The sequence below is a fragment of the Ranitomeya variabilis genome, chromosome 3 (assembly GCF_051348905.1).
Source record: "Ranitomeya variabilis isolate aRanVar5 chromosome 3, aRanVar5.hap1, whole genome shotgun sequence".
NCBI classification, from domain to species: domain Eukaryota; kingdom Metazoa; phylum Chordata; class Amphibia; order Anura; family Dendrobatidae; genus Ranitomeya; species Ranitomeya variabilis.
The window spans coordinates 245,385,112-245,407,099 of NC_135234.1; the positions used below are offsets into that span (position 1 = coordinate 245,385,112).

Sequence of the window (21,988 nt, forward strand, 5' to 3'; positions counted from 1 at the left end):
TTATTTTGGCATCGCTTTATTCTGAAAACTATAACTTTTGTATTTTTTTGCTGATGATGCTGTATGGCGGCTCGTTTTTTGCGGGACAAGATGACGTTTTTAGCGGTACCATGGTTATTTATCTCAGTCTTTTTGATCGCGTGTTATTCCACTTTTTGTTTGGCGGTATGATAATAAAGCGTTGTTTTCTGCCTCCTTTTTTTTATTTTTTTTACGGTGTTCACTGAAGGGGTTAACTAGTGGGACAGTTTTATTGGTTGGGTCGTTATGGACGCGGCGATACTAAATATGTGTACTTTTATTTTTTTATTTTTTTATTTAGATAAAGAAATGTATTTATGGGAATAATATATTTTTTTCTTTATTTAGGAATTTTTATTTTTTATTTTTTTTTACACATGTGGACATTTTTTTTTTTACTTTTTTACTTTGTCCCAGGGCGGGGGGGGGCATCACAGATCGCTGATCTGACAGTTTGCACAGCACTCTGTCAGATCAGCGATCTGACTTACAGCGCTCCTGGCTTACCAGCGCCTGCACTGAGCAGTCGCTTGGTAAGCCACCTCCCTGTAGGACCCGTATGCAGCCCCGCGGCCATTTTGAATCCGGGGACTGCAGGGAGAGGACGTAAGAGACGCTCGGAGCAACGCGATCACATCGCGTTGCTCCGAGGGTCTCAGGGAAGCACGCAGGGAGCCCCCTCCCTGCGCAATGCTTCCCTATACCACCGGAACACTGCGATCATGTTTGATCGCAGTGTGCCGGGGGCGGTCCGTGACCACTCCTGGCACATAGTGCCGGATGTCAGCTGCGATAGTCAGCTGACACCCGGCCGCGATGGGCCGCACTCCCCCTGTGAGCGCGGCCGATCGCATATGACGTACTATCCCGTCGGTGGGAATTAAGGCCCACCCCACCTCGGCGGGATAGTACGTCATATGGGATTAAGGGGTTAATAGCCTAGAGAGGGACCATGGTTATTGGCCCCCCCTGGCTTAAAACATCTGCCCCAGCCACCCCAGAAAAGGCACATCTGTAAGATGCGCCTATTCAGGCACTTAGCCTCTCTCTTCCCACTCCCGACTAGCTGTGGGATATGGGGTAATAAAGGGTTAATGTCACCTTGCTAATGTAAGGTGACATTAAGCCTGGTTAATAATGGAGAGATGTCAACAAGACACCTATCCATTATTAATCCAGTAGTAGTAAGGGGCTAATAATACACACATGCATTATGAATAAAGTATTTTAATGAAATAAAAACACACATGGGGTTGTAAAATCTTTATTGTATGCTTAATCCACCTGAAGACCCTCGTTCTGTAAAAGAAAAAAAAAGAAAAAAGCAACAATATCCCATACCTCTCCGCCGCTCAGTCATGTCCAACGCTGTAAATCCATCTGAAGGGGTTAAATAATTTTACAACCAGGAGTCTGCTAATGCAGCTGTTGCGCCTGCTTGTAAAAACTGCAGAATGAATGGAAAGCAGGGAAACGTAGCATTGTAGACTTGCGGTGCTGCGCCCCCTGCTGGCATAAACTCATATGAACTCGAGCGTGGGAATTTTTCTGAATATTTTCTCACTGACATATTTATATATAGACTGTATATATGTTTTCAAGAATATTTGAGCCCATGGATCCATTCTATGTCCATTTTGCAAGCCTGCGAGAAAATCTCCCTGTATGGATGCCATATGGATTACATACGGAGGTTTACATGCACAAAATACGCAGCCATACCCTGCCTATGGATGACATACGGATCACTGTTTTGGGATCATTTCTGTGTATTATGCCTGTAAAAAAACGGACCGTATTTCCCTGCGCTGAGTATGACCCCGGCCTTATGCTGATTAAAATGATACCTGGGTTGATGAAATCCATCTTGCAGTTGTTGTTTAACCTGTATTTGTAGTTTTCAGTTAATAAGATTCTCGTGCTTCGGGGTGGGCCTGTGGGGGTCTTCATATGGTGCTTTCACATTCAGCAGGCAGGCGCTGCCACTGTACTATAATCGCATGTATAATATCCATGTAATTATTTTATTTGGTGATATACATGTATTCAGAAAAAATAAAATTATTTCTCAAAATGGCACCTGCGCAGTAGCATCTATTGGCAATCCGATAGATACTACTTCGCAGGCACTGCCATCTTGGTGGAGACAATTGTTTTTTCCTCTAGAAAAAAGGCACCGGCGGTGACTTTTTCCCTCTAGCCAAATGGCGCCGGAAGCGCCTGCACAGTAGCATCTATCGTATCGCCGATAGAGGCTACTGCGCTGGTGACATTTTGAGAGATTTTTTTTAATGAATACATGTACTGTACATCACCTAATAAAATATTTACACGGATATTATACACTAGCTGGAGGCCCGATGCTATCGCATCGGGAGGGCGGTAATGTCACGATGGGGGCAGGCATGCGGTGCTGTTGTTGCCTAATGGCATCCTGTGATAATCTAATGACTTTTGCATCAGGGGACTCATGCGCTTGACACCTACGCTTATATGCATTGTTTTTCTCCCAGCGATGCTATTGCTCTTCAAGAGTCTCATTTTCCCTTTGTTGTCTTCGACCTTGTGCCTTTTCTGCTTTCCTTTCATTGTCATTGGCGTACTTTTTATGAGGAGCCATGTTGGCGTTGATATTTGCTTTTTAAAGGGGTTTTCCCACGAACAAAAGTTAATTTTAAAAATTGTCTGTGTCTGACCGTGTACTGAACATACCACAGCTCCTGGGCAGGGAAGGAAGCAAAAGACAATACAGCAGGAGTTCTCAGAGGATACATTTTGTGAGGTAAAATATTTTTTAAAAACAGTCACTGAAATATTTTACCTCACAAAATGAATCCACTGTGATCTCCTGCTGTAATGTCAGTATTATCTTTTGCTTCCTCCCCTTCCCAGGAGATGTAGTATGCTCCATACACTGTCAGACACAGTAAATTTTTAAAATGAACTTTCATTCGTTGGAAAACCCCATTAATGTGACCGGCTTCCTCTGCCTGTAGACACGTCTACCGCCGGGATCAGCCAAATGATTCACTACACCCATGCGTAATTTGTGCAGGCACAGTAAATTATACCGCCGTCATCTTTGTGCAGACAGATAGTGGCGGTCACATTAAAACTGTGCATGCACTCCTCCTGTACAAAGATGGTGGCAGTCAGTGAATCATTTGGCTGATCCCGCCGGCGGCATGTTCGCGACGGTGTTCCGCTGGTGGTACAGCGCAAAAGGCTGCGTGAGTGTGTGTGAATGTGAGTGTGTGAGAGTGTGTGTGTGTGGTGCGTACGGCATATAGAGTGTGTGTGTGTGATGCGACGGTGTTCCTCTGGTGGTACCGCGCAATAGGTTGGTACCAGAAGCAGTTTCCATTAACTGTAAACTAAAAATACAGATTAAACAACAACCACAAGATGGATTTCATCAACCCAGGTATCATTTTAATCAGTATAACGGCGCCAACCTGACACTCTCTATAGGTTACTCGGCACAATCCTGCTGACAGGTTCCCTTTAAAGAATAAATAAACTTTTGGGAGATTTTTTATACGTTTTAGCCAATTCTGATTAGGTCAATGGAAGACTATTCCTTAGCTCAACACAAATCGCTCAAAATGCCTATTAGAAGAGCACACAGCACAGAGAGGATGCAGTAGATAATCTTAATCCTGTCTCCTAAGCTGTGTTCTTCTAAGAGGTCTTTTGAGCAATTGGTGGGGGTCTCAGGACATCGATCCGAGCCAATATGCTCAAAATTAATAGATTGAAAACTTATAACATGTCTCCCAGAAGTTTAGTTAGTCTTTAAAAATTGCTACTGCCTACCTTTGTATAATCAGTACTGTGGTTCCTTTATGGTCCGCAGTCTGATGATGACTGGTAACAACAACTTCTATTGTCTCCTTACCATTGTTAAGTACATACTGGGAGTTGCAGTTTCATGCGTTACAATTGTATATGCTCAATGACACATATATATATATATATATATATATATATATATATACCTATACTATCTGTCAGTGTGATTTTACTGTACACCGCACTGAAATACTGGCTTTTCTATAGAACACCGGTGCATATTTCTCGCAAGTCACACTGATGGTCCGTGTGTAATCCGTGTTTTTCTGGCCCCTATAGACTTTCATTGGTGGATTTTTTGCGCAACACGCTGACAAACGCAGCATGCTGCGATTTTCTACGCCCGTAAAATACAGCTGCGAAATATACGGCAGATAGGAGCTGCCCCATAGAGAATCATTGGTCCGTGAGCAATGCGTAGTTTTTGCGCCTCTCATACGTCTCCTCCTGACGAAGAAGCGAAACGTGCGTTGGGGCGGCGGGGACGCCACACATTGCTGACAATCCTTCCCATGTAAGTGCCGCTGTTTACTTTAGATGTCATATGGTTCCATTACATTGCCATCATGTACTTTTACAGGGTATTTTACCCCTACACAATGTAGTGGATGGATGTATGTATATGTATGCAGGCATTAGTGGGGATTATATGTGGTACGTATAACTAACTGTGGTTGTCCCTGCTTCTTAGCAGTTACCTTGCATTTACTGTTGTTTTTTGCTGTTTTTTGTTATTTTATTTTATTACTTAATAAAAACCTTCTGTGCATATTGGCACTTTATACCAGTTTTTCTCTCTGTGGTTGCTTATAGTATAATTGGTTTTTTGTGCCTTGGACATTTCTTATGGGTTTAGTGGTGTAATTCTCAGCTGATAGTCTAGCTCCCAGAGCTCTCAATATGGCCAATTAATCCCAGTACTGACAAAATAAATTTACACCATTTAAAACGAAGGTGAAGTGCTTCTATTCAGCGCAGAGTAGAAGCAATCAGACTGGTTCACGTTTCTCTCTGTCAGGTTAACTCCGTGACAGCACTCTTGCAAAACAGTGTAAGGGTATGTGCACAAGTTGCAGATTTGCCTGCAGATTTTTCTGCACTGAATCTGCATCTCTTGGCAGAAAACGCATGTGCGTTTTTTATGCGTTTTTTTGTGCGGTTTTGATGCGGTTTTTTGTGCGTTTTTGAAAGCTAAATAAAGATGTATTATTGAACAAAAAAAAATATTTGTGATGTCATTTCTTATCCAACCTCCTCTACATTTGTCCAACCCACACTCCATTACATACAGAGATAGACAGATAGATAGATAATAGATAAATAATATAGATATAAATATACATAGAAAATAGATAGATAGAAGGAATGAGATAGATAGATAGATAGATAGATCTATACATAGATCTATACATAGATCGATAGATATTATCTATCTATAGATCTATCTGTCATCTATCTATCTATCTATCTATCTAGCTCATTCCTTCTATCTATCTATTCTATCATCTCTATCTCATTCCTTCTATCTATCTATCTATTTTATCTATCATCTATCTATCTCTCATTCCTTCTATTATATCTATCATCTATCTGTCTCATTCCTTCTATCAATAGATAGATAGATAGATAGATAGATAGATAGATAGATAGATAGATAGATAGATAGATAGATAGATAGAAGGAATGGGATAGATAGATAGATAGATAGATAGATAGATAGATAGATAGATAGATAGATAGAAGGAATGGGATAGATAGATAGATAGATAGATAGATAGATAGATAGATAGATAGATAGATAGATAGGTAGAAGGAATGATATAGATAGATGATTGATAGAATAGATAGAAGAAATGAGATAGATAGATAATAGATAGAATAGATAGATAAATAAATAGAAGGAATGAGCTAGATAGATAGATGACAGATAGATCTATAGATAGATCTATACATAGATCAATAGATATCTATCTATAGAGCTATCTGTCATATATCTATCTAGCTCATTCCTTCTATCTATCATCTATCTATCTCATTCCTTCTATCTATTATATCTATCATTCCTTCGATAGATAGATAGATAGATAGATAGATAGATAGACGGAAGGAATGGGATAGATAGAAGGAATGAGATAAACAGATATATGAATAGATATATCTATCTCATTCCTTCTATCTATCCATCTATCTATCTATCTATCTATCTATCTATCTATCTATCTATCTATCTATCTATCTGTCCCATTCCTTTTATCCCATATCTATCTATCTATCTATCCCATATCTATCTATCTATCTATCTATCTATCTATCTATCTATCTATCTATCTATCTATCTATCGATAGAAGGAATGAGATAGATAGATAAATAGATAGATCTACATATAGATAGATCTATAGATACCGTATATGAATAAATAGATCTCTGCATCTATCTATAGATATATGTATGGATAGATATATCTATGGATAGATGGAATAATTAGGCAACTCTCACACATCAATTTTTTTCCGTCAGGATCCGACAAATTTTTGAAAAAATGGATCCGTTGCAAATAGTGAAAAACTGATGCAACTGATCCGGTTTTTTTTTAGAGAGAGAGAACGGAAAATGTGCATGATTTGAATGAAAAACTGGATTCGGAGGCCGGATTCATCATTTCACATCTCAGTTTCATACGTTTTTTCGCCGGATCGCCGGAAAAAACGTTCCTCTGTGCGTTTTCTCCATCCGCCGGAAACAGCTTTTTTGACGGATCCGGCAAAAAACAGATGAAACATGTGGCCATCAGGCGTAATCCGGCGCTAATACAACTCTATGAGAAAAAAAAGCATCCGTTTTTTTCAAAACTCGCCTGATTGTGCCTGAAGGCCAAAATCTGATGTGTGAAAGTAGCCAGATAGATATATGGATAGATATATCTATGTATCTATAGATATAACTATCTATCTATAAATATATCTATAGATATAGCCATAGTTATATCTATAGATATACAGTACAGACCAAAAGTTTGGACACACCTTCTCATTTAAAGATTTTTCTGTATTTTCATGACTATGAAGATTGTAAATTCACACTGAAGGCATCAAAACTATGAATTATACACATGTGGAATTATATACTTAACAAAAAAGTGTGAAACAACTGAAAATATGTCTTATATTCTAGGTTCTTCAAAGTAGCCACCTTTTGCTTTGATGACTGCTTTGCACACTCTTGGCATTCTCTTGATGAGCTTCAAGAGGTAGTCACCGGGAATGGTCTTCCAACACTCTTGAAGGTGTTCCCAGAGATGCTTAGCACTTGTTGGCCCTTTTGCCTTCACTCTACAGTCCAGCTCACCCCAAACCATCTCGATTGGGTTCAAGTCTGGTGACTGTGGAGGCCAGGTCATCTGGCGTAGCACCCCATCACTCTCCTTCTTGGTCAAATAGCCCTTACACAGCCTGGAGGTGTGTTTGGGGTCATTGTCCTATTGAAAAATAAATGATGGTCCAACTAAACGCAAACCGGATGGAATAGCATGCCGCTGCAAGATGCTGTGGTAGCCATGCTGTTTCAGTATGCCTTCAATTTTGAATAAATCCCCAACAGTGTCACCAGCAAAGCACCCCCACACCATCACACCTCCTCCTCCATGCTTCACGGTGGGAACCAGGCATGTAGAGTTTATCCGTTCACCTTTTCTGTATCGCACAAAGACACGGTGGTTGGAACCAAAGATCTCAAATTTGGACTCATCAGACCAAAGCACAGATTACCACTGGTCTAATGTCCATTCCTTGTGTTCTTTAGCCCAAACAAGTCTCTTCTGCTTGTTGCCTGTCCTTAGCAGTGGTTTCCTAGCAGATATTTTACCATGAAGGCCTGCTGCACAAAGTCTCCTCTTAACAGTTGTTGTAGAGATGTGTCTGCTGCTAGATCTCTGTGTGGCATTGACCTGGTCTCTAATCTGAGCTGCTGTTAACCTGCGATTTCTGAGGCTGGTGACTCGGATAAACTTATCCTCAGAAGCAGAGGTGACTCTTGGTCTTCCTTTCCTGGGGCGGTCCTCATGTGAGCCAGTTTCTTTGTAGCGCTTGATGGTTTTTGCCACTGCACTTGGGGACACTTGCAAAGTTTGCCCAATTTTTCGGACTGACTGACCTTCATTTCTTAAAGTAAAGATGGCCACTCATTTTTCTTTACTTAGCTGCTTTTTTCCTGCCATAATAAAAATTCTAACAGTCTATTCAGTAGGACTATCAGCTGTGTATCCACCAGACTTCTGCACAACACAACTGATGGTCCCAACCCCATTTATAAGGCAACAAATCCCACTTATTAAACCTGACAGGGCACACCTGTGAAGTGAAAACCATTTCCGGTGACTACCTCTTGAAGCTCATCAAGAGAATGCCAAGAATGTGCAAAGCAGTCATCAAAGCAAAAGGTGGCTACTTTGAAGAACATAGAATATAAGACATATTTTCAGTTGTTTCACACTCTTTTGTTAAGTATATAATTCCACATGTGTTAATTCATAGTTTTGATGCCTTCAGTGTGAATTTACAATTTTCATAGTCATGAAAATACAGAAAAATCTTTAAATGAGGTGTGTCCAAACTTTTGGTCTGTACTGTATATATATATATATATATATACCGGTATGTATATATATATATATATATATATATATATATATATATATACATAGATATATAATAGCAAGGCCGATGTTGATTAATGAACATGTTTAATTTAAAAAAAAATGAAAAAAATGGAGTGGGCTCCTGTGCAATTTTCTGTGCCAGAGGGGAAAAGCTGACGGCCAGGGGCCAATATTTGTAGCCTGGGAAGGGGGTAACACCCATGGCCCCTTCCCAGGCTATGAATATCAGCCCGCAGCTGTCTGCGTAGCCTTTACTTGCTATTAAAATAGGGGGACCCCCCAAAAAAATGATGTGGGGTCCCCCTATATTTTATAGCCAGAAAGACTATGCAGACAGCTGCGGGCTGATATTCATAGCCTAGAGAGGGGCCATGGATATTTGCCCCCCCCCCCCCCCCGGCTACAAATACCAGCCCCCAGCCGCCCCAGAAATCTGTAAGATACGCCAATTCTGGCACTTAGCCGCTTTCCTTCCACTCCCCTGCAGCGGTGGGATATGGGGTAATAAGGGGTAATGTCACCTTGCTAATGTAAGGTGACATTAAGCCCAGTTAGTAATGGAGAGGTGTCAATAAGACGCCTATCCATTACTAATCCTATAGTAGTGAAAGAGATGAAAAAAAAGACAGCCAAAAAATATTCTAATATTTTTAATTTCACCATTCTTACCATACTCGATCACCTGCAAAAAATTAAAAATAATAAACCAACCGTATACTCCCTTTCCGCCGTAGTCCAATTAATAACGAGTGTTCCACGACGAACTCCCCTACAGAACAGTGACATCGGGTGATGTCACTACTCTATAGACCTTCAGTGACACACTGACAGGAGACAATGGCTCCTGCAATGCATAACTGAAGAGGTTACCTGAGTTCATTGGTCTCACTTTATGGCAAAGCTGTGTGGGAATTTTCCCACACAGCAGTGCCACAAGTGAGAGTAGGAACTATTTCTCACAGTGGCGGAGGGATACAGTGTGGAAGGATACCTCCCATCATTGTATCCCAGAGCCCCTGGAGAGCGGTCGCATCAGCTGATGTGGCAGCTCTCCACGGGAAATCGTCGTGGGACACTCGTATTAATTGGATATCTGCCGACACAGGGAGTATATTGTTTGTTTATTATTTTAATATTTTTTACAGGTGAGCAATGGCTTTGGGGATCAGAGTGATGTTGAGTATGTACTCTGCGTTGTATGTACTGTATGTTGTATGTGCTGTATGTTGTATGTACTATGTTGTATGTGCTGTATGTCATATGTTGTATGTACTGTATGTTATATGTTGTATGTACTGTTGTATGTACTGTGTCATATGTTGTATGTACTGTATGTTATATGTTGTATGTACTGTTGTATGTACAGTATGTACTGTATGTTGTATGTACTGTTGTATGTAGTATGTTGTATATACTGTATGTTGTATGTTATGTTGCATTTACTGTATGTTGTGGATGTACTGTATGTTATATGTTGTATGTACTGTATGTTGTGTGTTGTATGTACTTGTTATATGTTGTATGTACTGTATGTTGTGTGTACTGTATGTTGTATGTACTGTATGTGTGTATGTGTATTGTTTTTTGTTTTTTTTACATTCAACACATTAGCCGGATGATGGGACTACTACTGCCCCATCATTGGCTAATGTGTCAATCTCTGTCACGGTAGCAGGCATAGCCCGATGGGACTTGCAGTCCCATTGGACGATGCCTGCACACACACACACACCCGGACAGCGCCGCACAGACCCCCGACAGCCCCCCGACAGCCCCTCACAGACCCCCAACAGCCACACACAGACCCGGCAGACCCCCGACAGCCCCTCACAGACCCCGACAGCCCTACACAGACCCCCGGACAGCCCCGCACAGAGCCCTGGACAGCCCCGCACAGAGCCCCGAAAGCCCTGCACAGACCCAGCAGACCCCCGACAGCCCTACACAGACCCCCGACAGCCTGGACAGCCCCGCCGAACCCACACACATACACACAGACCCCGCCTGCACACACAGACATGCACATAGCTCCGCCCACAAACTTCCCTCCTCCCGATCTGCAGCGTTTCCCTAAATCGCAGATCTTTTTTACATCTGCAGTTTTGCTGCGGATGTGCCCGACTCAATGTAAGTCTATGGATGGAGAAACGCTGCAGATCCGCCAAAGAATTGACATGCTGCGGAAAAAACAACGCTGCGTTACCGCGCGTTTTTTTTCCGCAGCATGTGCACAGAGGATTTGGTTTTCCATAGGTTAACATGCTACTGTTAAACGCATGGAAAACTGCTGCAGATCCGCAGGATCAAAAACGCTGTGGATCCGCGGGAAAATCTGCCTATGGGGGTGCATTATACTATATAGTTTCCCTATGAGGGGTACATTAGATGACCTAGGAGGTCCCTTCCGACTCTAACATTCTATGATTCATTATACTATAGAGTCTGCCTATGGTGATTGCAGTATACTATATGGAGACTTATGGGGAGTGCATTATACTATTTGTGCTGATTCTCATACAGCCTGACGTCACTCAGCCATTTATTGTAGAAGTTGATGCGTCTGAAGTGGGGGCTGTATTGTCGACCCCCTGACGAAGCTACACGCGAAATACGAGTTGGGGTGCTGGGCAGTGCGGTTCTATCAACTATAATGGCATATGGTCTGTATTATTGAGCTATGCTTGGTTATTATGGATCGTCCTCCAGGGGCCGTGGGGTACTCGGTACCAGGTCCTTCGGTTCACAGGGGGATGTCATGGTGGCTGACCCGGTCCGTGGCCCTGGGACGTCCGTATAAAAGGGAAAGGTCTTTAAAGGGATAAAGTCTATGTTCGTGACGCCACCTGTGGTATTCGGTCAGGGTGACCAATGCTGCTTTAAGGGGTCCGCTGGGGTGATGTTATGGCAGCTAGATGGTATACCTTCACACAGGTGAAGTATGTCCCCAGGGCTTCCCAGTATGTAGATGGTGGTATGGTGAATGGCGCAGTGAAGAACAAGGACACAAGGTTGCAGTCTCTTTACCTTTACTGAAGACTTCAGCATCCACAGTCCAGAGCACCAGATCACAGGGCAGGCAGAGTCCGGCTGGTTTGGAGGCTAGTCCAGAGTTCCCTTGTCCAGGTGGAAATCAGTAGCCTTCCCTTGCGCTGCGGTGGTGTAGTCCCTTACTGCCTATGGCTTCACATAAGAGTCTCACAGATGCGATGTTTCGCTCTCTCTGTCCCCCATATAGGATAGGACAAAACCCATATGACTGGTGACTTGAGCCTGTTTATAGGGTCTCTTAGATAACCCGGCTCTGTAGTTGTCACCGTGCCTCCTGGGTGTAGGTGCGGACAGGTATCCTGCAATTAGCTGTCCTGCCGGTCTCTGAAATAAGGCGTAGAGGTCCTTACTCCCTTGGTGTTCCGGCTACCGGGATTTTGCACCTCAGAAGGAGGCAGCCTGAGCGGGGCTGGTCCCCTTCTGGTATCCTCTCCTTTGCTTCGACTTCCTTCACGCTCGCTGCAATACAATTCTGCCTTTCAATGTCTCTTTCTGGGAGCTGCAGCTCTGAGGGCATGCAAAGCTCCTTTAACCTTCCATCCTCCTCAGACTACTGTCTGGAACTGACTCCTACAGAACTCCTGTCTGGAGCTCTGTCAGGAACTAAGTCCTGTCTGCCTGGAACTGGCTGACTTTCCCTACAGACTACCAGTTATATATACAGTATGTGGGGAGTGACCTAATAAATAGGAGCAGAAGCTCCCCCTGGTGGCCTGGAGTGTGAATGTGTGTTGCATATTTGTGATACTTGGATGCAGTTATCCTTATTTGCCTCCAAACATAGCATCACTCTCCCCGAGAGGAAAGCAATACCACTGCGACAACCAGGACTTTGGGGCGCCACAATTATATTTCTACAGCTTAATAGAGGTTACTGCCTAGTGCAGATTACCAACACCTAGTAGCATTATTTTGTCTTGCTCTTTACACTCACTCAATTGCCTTGTAATAATTTCTAACATGGCTATGTACTTTTGTATTTGATATACTGGATGTAATAATTTGTAATGTGTACATGCCAGTTGCACTTTATCTGAAACACGCTGCCCTAACTGTTTTAAGAGGTTTTTTTTGGGGCTTATTTGTACTGTCCTTTTTCCTGCTGTGTGATTTTTTTGTAATAAAGATTATTGCTTGTTTAATCATGATATTATTTCAGTTTATACTTGATATATTTAAAGTGGTGGTATTGGTCTGAATTAATTCTTATAGTGGTCACCCTCACATTATACTTTTTTTTATGTACTATGGGTCAAAAAATCCTTTTCATTATATTAATTGTGTCTCCTGGTAATTGGCAACCATGTGCATACTTTTCTAAAACCTGTCATCTGCGGAGAAAAAATATGATATTGGTAACAGGGAACCCTTGGCAATCAAGTGGGCCTTTGAAGAGTTGAGTCATTTTCAGGAAGGAGCAGTTCATCCCGTTATGGTAATCACTGATCATAAAGGTACCGTAACATTTAGCGACGCTGCAGCGATATAGACAACGATCCGATCGCTGCAGCGTCGCTGTTTAGGTCGCTGGGGAGCTGTCACACAGACAGCTCTCTCCAGCGACCAACGATCAGGGGAACGACTTCGGCATCGTTGAAACTGTCTTCAACGATGCCGAAGTCCCCCTGCAGCACGCGGGTAACCAGGGTAAACATTGGGTTACTAAGCACAGGGCCGCGCTTAGTAACCCGATATTTACCCTGGTTACCATCGTAAAAGTAAAAAAAAAAACACTACATACTCACCTTCTGATGTCTGTCACGTCCCCCGCCGGCGGCTTCCCTGCACTGAATGTGTCAGCGCTGGCCGGCCGTAAAGCAGAGCACAGCGGTGACATCACCGCTGTGCTCTGCTTTACGGCCGGCCAGCGCTGACACATTCAGTGCAGGGAAGCCGCCGGCGGGGGACGTGACAGACATCAGAAGGTGAGTATGTAGTGTTTTTTTTTTTACTTTTACAATGGTAACCAGGGTAAATATCGCGTTACTAAGCGCGGCCCTGCGCTTAGTAACCCGATGTTTACCCTGGTTACAAGTGAACACATCGCTGGATCGGTGTCACACACAGCGATGGACAGCGGGTGATCAGCGACGAAATAAAGGTCTGGACTTCTAGCTCCGACCAACGATATCACAGCGGGATCCAGATCGCTGCTGCGTGTCAAACACAACGAGATCGCTATCCAGGACGCTGCAACGTCACGGATCGTCGTCGTTCTCGCTGCAAAGTCGCTTAGTGTGAAGGTACCTTAAGAATCTTGTATGTCTAGACTTTGTGAAACGTCTAACGCCTAGACAGGCAAGATGGGCATTGTTCTTTACCAGATTTAACTTTTTTATAATATATCGGCCAGGGAACAACAACATTATAAAAAGATAAAAGTCTAACGGGGTCAGATTGGGAGACCTTGGTGGCCATTCAACTGGCCCACGACGACCAATCCACTTTCCAGGAAACTGTTCATGTAGGAATGCTCGGACCTGACACCCATAATGTGGTGGTGCATCATCTTGCTGGAAAAACTCAGGAAACGTGCCATCTTGAGTGCATTATGGGTGTCAATATGCGGTATTGCTATCAGTGTGTCAAGAGTGGGAGTAGAGGGTTGCATTTACAATCCAACACAATGGGCAGCACTTTGAACACATTTTATAAATGGTCATAAACATGTAAATAACTCATGAAAGAATAAAGTTACGTTAAAACCAAGCACACCATTGTTTTTCTTGTGAAATTCTCAATAAGTTTGTTGTGTCACATGACCCTCTTCCCATTGGAAAAAATAAAGTTGGATCCAAAATGGCCAAGTTCAAAATGGTCACCATCCATCTTGATAAGTTTTCCCCCTCCCATATATTAATGTGCGACAAACAGAAAGTTGATATAACCAACCATTCCCATTTTATTTAGGTGTATCCATTAGTGATGGGCGAGCACTAAAATGCTTGGGTGCTTGTTGCAAATTGGAATACTCAGGTACTCGACCCGAGCAACGAACCCAATGTAAGTCTATGGGAAACCAGAGTATTTTTACCGCGATCCACCCGGGGGTCCTTTTAAGGTCTAAAAACGTCTGAAAATTATGGAAACACTGCTCAAATGACATGGGAACATCATGGGGATCGCCCCTGGAAGCAATTCTGACTCCAAGGTCACAGCTGTAAGCAATGTCGTCAGAGTTTCATTCCATTTTTACAGGTGCACCAAAAAAACATACAAAAACTAAACCAAAATGGATTTTGCTGGGAAATATGTTAAGGTACATCCTTATAAGGCAAAATAATTAACCCCAGACCAAAATGTTCCTCCACCACTTGGGCTATGTTCACACGCAGCGTTTTTGATGCGTTTTTCAAATTTAACATTGCTTTCAACCAATACAAACGCATTCACTGGGAAATGTAATTGTAACATTTAACAATCTTAGGCTTCTTTCACACTTCAGTCATTTGGCGTCAGTCACCTCCGACATCGTGACGGATCGACGGATCCGTCAAAACGGTTTTAAAAACGGTACCAACGGATCCGTTTTTTTGACGGATCAGTTATACTGATCCGTCAAAAAACGGATCCGTTGGAACCGTTGCGTCCGTTTTTTCATCCGTTGGATCCGTTTTTTGACGGATCCGTTTTTTAAAAAGGGAGGATCTCAATGTGATTGGCTACTGGAAACTACTGGAAAACTATATATACTGTGTATTTACATCACATCTTTGAAAGGGTTTATTAGAGAAAGTGGCAGCGATGGAGCAAGTACTGGCAAACATAGCGAAGATATGTGCGGATTTTACTTTTGAGGCACATCGGTTGGCAGTCATCGTTCGGGACAAGGAGGAGGAAAGCCTGCGGATCCTGCGGCAGCGGCGGAAGAGAAGGCTGTGGATCCAACCCATCACAGCCCAACGCATGACCCGTGGTGTTTATTCAACACTTTACATTGAACTGAGGGAAAACCCTCAGAAGTTCTTCAACTATGTGAGGATGAAGGCTGAAAATTTCGAAATTTTATTGGGTCATGTGGAAGACTCTATACGGAGACGAGACACCCAGATGCGTTTCTCCATATCACCAGCGGAGCGTCTCATGGTGACTATTCGGTAAGTTATTTATTTTATTTTTTAAATTATTCTCATTCATCAGACTTATAACTGTAATGATGTTTTTTGAAGTTTTTATTAATTATTGTCTTTTCCTTTTGTTAACAGATTCCTTGCAACTGGAGAGTCGTTCTCATCGCTACATTTTCAGTTTAGGCTTGGGATATCCACCATTTCCGGGATCATCAGAGATACCTGCCGGGCACTGTGGGAGTGCTTACAAGCGGAATATATTCCAGAGCCATCGCAGGAGAGGTGGCTGGAGATTGCACAAAATTTTCAACAAATATGCCAGTTCCCAAATTGTGTCGGCGCAGTTGATGGGAAACATATAAGGATCGTCAAACCTTCTGGCTCTGGATCAGAATTCTACAATTATAAGAAATACTTTTCAATTGTTTTGATGGCCATAGCCGACGCACACTGTAAGTTCATCGCTGTGGATATCGGTGCATATGGACGCGCAGATGACTCACAGATTTTTAAAAGTTCACCAATGGGGCGTCGGTTGTATGGAGAGACATTTGATTTTCCGCCCTCTAGACCTCTCCCTGGAACCACCGGTCCACCATTACCATTTGTGTGCGTTGGAGATGATGCCTTCCAGCTTTCCCCACATTTGCTTAAACCCTTTGGAAGTAGTGGACTGACCCAGAGGAAGAAAATTTTCAATTACCGTTTAACCAGAGCACGCAGAGTAGTGGAATGTGCTTTTGGCATCCTAACTGCCAAATGGAGAGTGCTACTAACTGCCATTAAACTGCAGACTGAAACTGTCGATGATGTGGTGAAGGCTTGCGTGGTACTTCACAATTTTGTTTTATCAAAAGAACATGTTTCCCTGGAGGATAATGTTTCAGAAAGCACCTTGCCGGACTACCACAACACAACTTTTCGCAGTCCAGTAGCAGTCTCCAGAATGCGGGACAATTTTGCAGACTACTTCATGTCTCCTGCAGGATCAGTTGACTGGCAGTATCAAATGGTTTAAAAAAATTTTTTTTCAAACTTGTAAAAATACAATTTTTTTGTTTGGTTAACCTTGCTGTATTTTGTATGTTTTGTACCGGTACCCTTTAAACATTTTGTAATGTTTACTATTACCATAACCTTGGTGGTTTTAATACAGTTTTTTTTTTTTTTAAAAAAAGAGAGACAATAAAATTGTTTTTAAACCACAAAAAGTTTTATTTATTTACATACAGTTTTTAAAGGTTCTCATAATTTGGGGTGGAGATAGTAGCGGAGGGGCTGACAGGGCGGGCCACGTCGATAGGGGGGGACAGGACATCACGGGGAGGAACAGAAGTGGAATGGGTGGTGAAAACATGAGGTTGGGCAGGGAGTTGAGGTACAGATGTGGTTTGTGGGAGGTATGGTGAAGGTGTTGGTGGGATTGGGAACGGTGAAGTTAAAGGGGAAGAATGGAAAGGGGAAGGTAGGAACTGGGAAATACTGAGGGGGGAAGAAAGGTATGGCGAAGGAGTAGGATGGACGGGAGGAGGATGGACGGGAGAAGGATGGACGGGAGAAGGATGGACGGGAGGAGGACGGACGGGAGGATAGACGGCGACTTGAGAGGGGAAAGGTGTTGAAACATGAAGGGTGGGTGGAGGGTCTTGGGACATCGCCTGCACTAGAGCAGTGTGGCAGCCTTGCATCACATGCATCTGCAGGTCAGGAGTTAGATTCTCCATGTGCCTGAGGACTGACTGAAAAAAAGCAGTGTCTTGGTGACTGGTTTGCATCTGACTGCATCCTATCCAGATGACTGCTGAGTTCCAATATTGTTGAAATCAAATATGTGATCCACAATTAATATGTGCTAACTAAACACTAGAAAACAATCAGTATCATACCATGCTGCAAGCAGCAATGAAACTGACAAAAGCACACCATAAATAGAGTATAACAATCAATTTTTATTTGTATCCCATATATACATATAAACAAAAAACAAAAAAACTAAAAAACTGGTCTATCTCAGATTGTGAGGGACTCATAGGGTTACTAATCACTTTCATCCACATGTGCAAATTATATAATAGTAACAAAATAAAGTACATATATGTCTCGATAAATAACCTGCTCAATGTCTATCACTCCTAAGAAGCCTAATACAGGTATAATGAGACAGTACCTGCCATAGTACAAAGCAAGGGGCCGAGGCTGCATGCATGCCACCTTACGGTAATTGCACCATACACAGCCTCAGGACACCAACCATGCTTGCTACGAGCTACCATTTAGCAACAATGAATTACAACAAATAACAATAATATTGCTTACAAGGGATGAGTGAGGAGTCCCGGTCCCTCCAACCCCGACGCGCGTTTCGTGAACACTTCTTCAGGGGGCGTGTCGGGGTAGAGGGAATTCCGCCCCCTGAAGAAGTGTTCACGAAACGCGCGTCGGGGTTGGAGGGACCGGGACTCCTCACTCATCCCTTGTAAGCAATATTATTGTTATTTGTTGTAATTCATTGTTGCTAAATGGTAGCTCGTAGCAAGCATGGTTGGTGTCCTGAGGCTGTGTATGGTGCAATTACCGTAAGGTGGCATGCATGCAGCCTCGGCCCCTTGCTTTGTACTATGGCAGGTACTGTCTCATTATACCTGTATTAGGCTTCTTAGGAGCGATAGACATTGAGCAGGTTATTTATCGAGACATATATGTACTTTATTTTGTTACTATTATATAATTTGCACATGTGGATGAAAGTGATTAGTAACCCTATGAGTCCCTCACAATCTGAGATAGACCAGTTTTTTAGTTTTTTTGTTTTTTGTTTATATGTATATATGGGATACAAATAAAAATTGATTGTTATACTCTATTTATGGTGTGCTTTTGTCAGTTTCATTGCTGCTTGCAGCATGGTATGATACTGATTGTTTTCTTGAGTTCCAATATGCATTTGTGAAGCATATTGTACCCAGCAGACGTTTGCTCACCCAAAAGCTTGATGGCATTCTGGAAGGCTGCATTCAAATGCAAAAATTCAGGCGCATCACTCCTTTCCTGACCTCTCTGGCGCTGCCGTCCTGACCCCAAAGGTGGTCTAGATGTTGCGGCAGTGTCAGAGGGGTGGGGTAAAGGGAACTCCATCTCATCACCTGCAGCTTCAAGTGACGAAGTCCACCCTGCTGCTCCAGTGCTGGTGGATGGGGCCGAGGGATCACACAAAAGGGAAGGTGCAGACACAGAAGGGTCGACGTGGTCCACGGTGGCGGACCCCTGAGGGATCGCTCCAGAGGGGTGTAACTCTGATGCAGGCTCCCGAGTGCTGCTGACAGTACTGTTAAAGAAGAAACAAACAAAAAAAATTAGTATCTTGATATTACAATTGCCCTTGCTGCCAAAAAAAATAGAAGGTTACACATTTTAACAGTTTGACTGAAAACTTGTGGTGTTGAATATTTACCTTCTGCTCAGCAGCGTCGACCGGAGGAACGACAGGGCTCTGGAATGCTTATACCTGCTCCTGCGTCCTCTAGATCCACTCGGGGCCTGCATCTCCTTATTGAACTCCCTCTTAAAGCGATCCCTCAGTGACCGCCACCGCACGATTACCCTGTTACCTGGAAAGAGAAAGCAAAAAAAGGTTACTATACAACACATTAAATCATGCTAACACACGTTAATGAACTGTGAATACTTACGTGCTAGATCCTGGGCCCCAGCATCGAGTTCCTCCCAGTTATCAATGACAGCATTGCACACTTCCTCCCATAGCCGTCGGGTGACGTACTGGTCAGCATGGCGGCGGTCCGACATCTTCCATAGCGGCTCCCGACTTTGGACCGCTTGGATGAGGGTGTCCACATCTATGCCCTCGTCCTCTTCCTCATCCTGTTCGGGAGCACGCTGTGAAGCCTTTTAACAAAAAAAAAAAAGAATAAAAAGGGAAAGATTATAACACATGAATTTTACAGTTTGCTAAACACCAAACCAAAAAAGGAACTTACTCTGCGGTGACTGCCGCGCCTAGCATTCCGACGACTATGGTAGGTGCTCTGAGGAACTCTACGTCGAGCCCCGGATTGTGAAGACTAATAAAAAAATAAATAATAAATAAATTATGTGCTTGGATGGAGGAATATGTACTGTGTGTGTGCTGTGCTGAATGTTTGTGTTGGGTGTAGTGTGTTTTATGTGAGGATCTGTATCTGCAAAACTTACACTATGCGCTCCCGCTCCTCTCATTTCTCCACCCTGCCCGTCTCCTTCATGAAGCTCCTCTGCTGCTGCTGCTGCTCCTCCTTCTTCTTCCTGTGAAAACAGAATAAATACATATAGGGTTCAAAAACATTACCAGAGATGTACCAAAAAAAATTTAGGAATAATAATAAAAAAACCTCAGGTGGCTGACGATGTGAGGGGGGGCTCTCAGATGAAGACATTGTTATTCTGCCTGAGTCTGTCTTGGTCCCTAGAATCTGCAAGTATAAAGAGAGTTCTAAGCTACTATACAAAAGGATAGACGCAGCTTTTCGGGACTTTATACTTACATGTTTTCAAAACTTTGGGGGGTCTGCCTGCGTCGTCTTGGTCCCTAGTTCCTTGGTCCCTAGAATCTGCAAGTATAAAGACAGTTCTAAGCTACTATAAAGTGGCGTAACTACAAAGTTATGGGCCCCGGTGCGAACTTCCAAATGGGGCCCCCCGCCAAAATATTTTCCACCCAAATCCACATCCTGCCCCATCCATCTCCACATTCTGCCCCATCAGTCTCCGCATTCTGCCCCATACGACTCCGCATTCTGCTCATCCATCTCCACATTCTGCCCCTCTCTCCACATCTCACCAGAACAGCAGGAACCAGAAATCTGCTGCTGGTTGATACCAGATAAACACGAGCTGCACACAACCAGGACTGAGCTGCTGAGAGCTGAAGGACCTGATGTGACCTCATCGTCATGTGATCAGGAGGCGGAGCTGATAAATGCTGAAAGCCCTATGATAGTGATGACGTCACCACAGGATCTTCAGCTCTTTCTTTCAGAGACAGTTTCAACCTTATAAAAAAAATTCCCTCATTCAAAGTTAAAATACCAATACCCAAAAATGATAATTATGGTTACCCTAGTTATAACCAGATAACATTTTGTATACCAAAGGTTTGCATTCTGCATTTAGATATAGAACATCAAACACCGTTATTGAATGTAGACCAGTTTTAAATTTATCTTGAAATCATACTACGGACAGTTTTGTGTAATTTTTATTACAAATTTTTTTTTTTTCTTTTTTTTTTTGTTTGGACAGTAGGAGCTACACTGCTCTTTATTTGAAATACCAGTACAGTATGTTAATGTATGAAAAATCACCAAAAAAATGCAGAACACATCACACAGCATTTACAAACACACACACACACACACACACACACACACGTCACAGCACAGCCATTAAAAATACCAGCACAGTATGAAAAATAAAACACATGTCAGGCAGGCAGGCGGTCTGGCACACATCACACGGCATACACACACACACAAGTCACAGCACAGCCATTAAAAATACCAGCACAGTATGAAAAATAAAACACATGCAAGGCAGGCATACACACACACGCTGGATGGCAGTACTCACATAGCAGTCTCTGGCAGGGTCTCTCTTGCTAGCGGGTATGTCTCGCTGGCAGGGTATGTCTCACTGGCAGGATCTCTCTCGCTGGCAGGATGTCTCTCGCTGGCAGGATGCATACCTCCCAACCGTCCCGATTTCAGCGTGACAGTCCCGCTTTGGCACCGGGGTCCCGCTGTCCCGCTTCGGGCATTTAAAATCCCGAATTTGCGGCCGCCGGTGAAGCCCCGCCCACTTCCGGGACGTAGAGAGAGCCCGATTAGGTTTGTGGCTGTTTTTTTTTTCTTATACATGCTGGGTCTCCTCCCGACCGATCCCTCCCCCGCCCCCGCCCCCGCCCCCTGTGTGTGCGGCGCTGCCACGCTGAGGAAGAGAGCCAGCAGCGATCAAGATGAGAGGTCAGCGACTCACTACCTGAGGTGTGTGCACAGAGCTCTGGCGTCTCCTGCTCTTAGCTGCTATCCCGGCAGAGAAGGAGAGACGGGGGAGGTGCCGGGACAGTGCAGAGCTGTGAGCAGCCGGAGAAACTGAAGAGCTGCACATGGACAGATCAGCCGCCCCTGCACCACAGAGGAGATTGTGTGTGTGTGTGATGTGTGTGTGTGTGTGAGATGTGTGATGCTGCATTTGTGTGTGTGTCATGTGTGTATGAGGTATCTGGTGTGTGTGATGGCTGGGTGTGTGTGATGGCTGGGTGTGTGTGTGTGATGGCTGGGTGTGTGTGTG

The 21,988-nt window shown here is 43.4% G+C and overlaps 2 protein-coding genes across 2 annotated transcripts; one reads left to right on the plus strand and one right to left on the minus strand.

The window, feature by feature from the left end:
* The first annotated feature begins 15,482 nt into the window (after positions 1–15,482).
* Positions 15,483–17,578, plus strand: LOC143817672 (uncharacterized). Its single transcript, XM_077299164.1, has 3 exons — positions 15,483–15,673; positions 15,782–16,122; positions 17,514–17,578. The coding sequence occupies exons 1-3, from the start codon at positions 15,483–15,485 to the stop codon at positions 17,576–17,578; spliced, it is 597 nt and encodes a 198-aa protein (XP_077155279.1).
* A 954-nt stretch (positions 17,579–18,532) lies between these two features.
* On the minus strand, positions 18,533–20,051 carry LOC143817673 (uncharacterized). Its single transcript, XM_077299165.1, has 4 exons — positions 20,032–20,051; positions 19,336–19,945; positions 19,098–19,254; positions 18,533–18,971 (listed from the first exon to the last, which is right to left on the minus strand). The coding sequence occupies exons 2-4, from the start codon at positions 19,448–19,450 to the stop codon at positions 18,533–18,535; spliced, it is 711 nt and encodes a 236-aa protein (XP_077155280.1). The 5' UTR covers positions 19,451–19,945; positions 20,032–20,051.
* Positions 20,052–21,988: the final 1,937 nt, after the last annotated feature.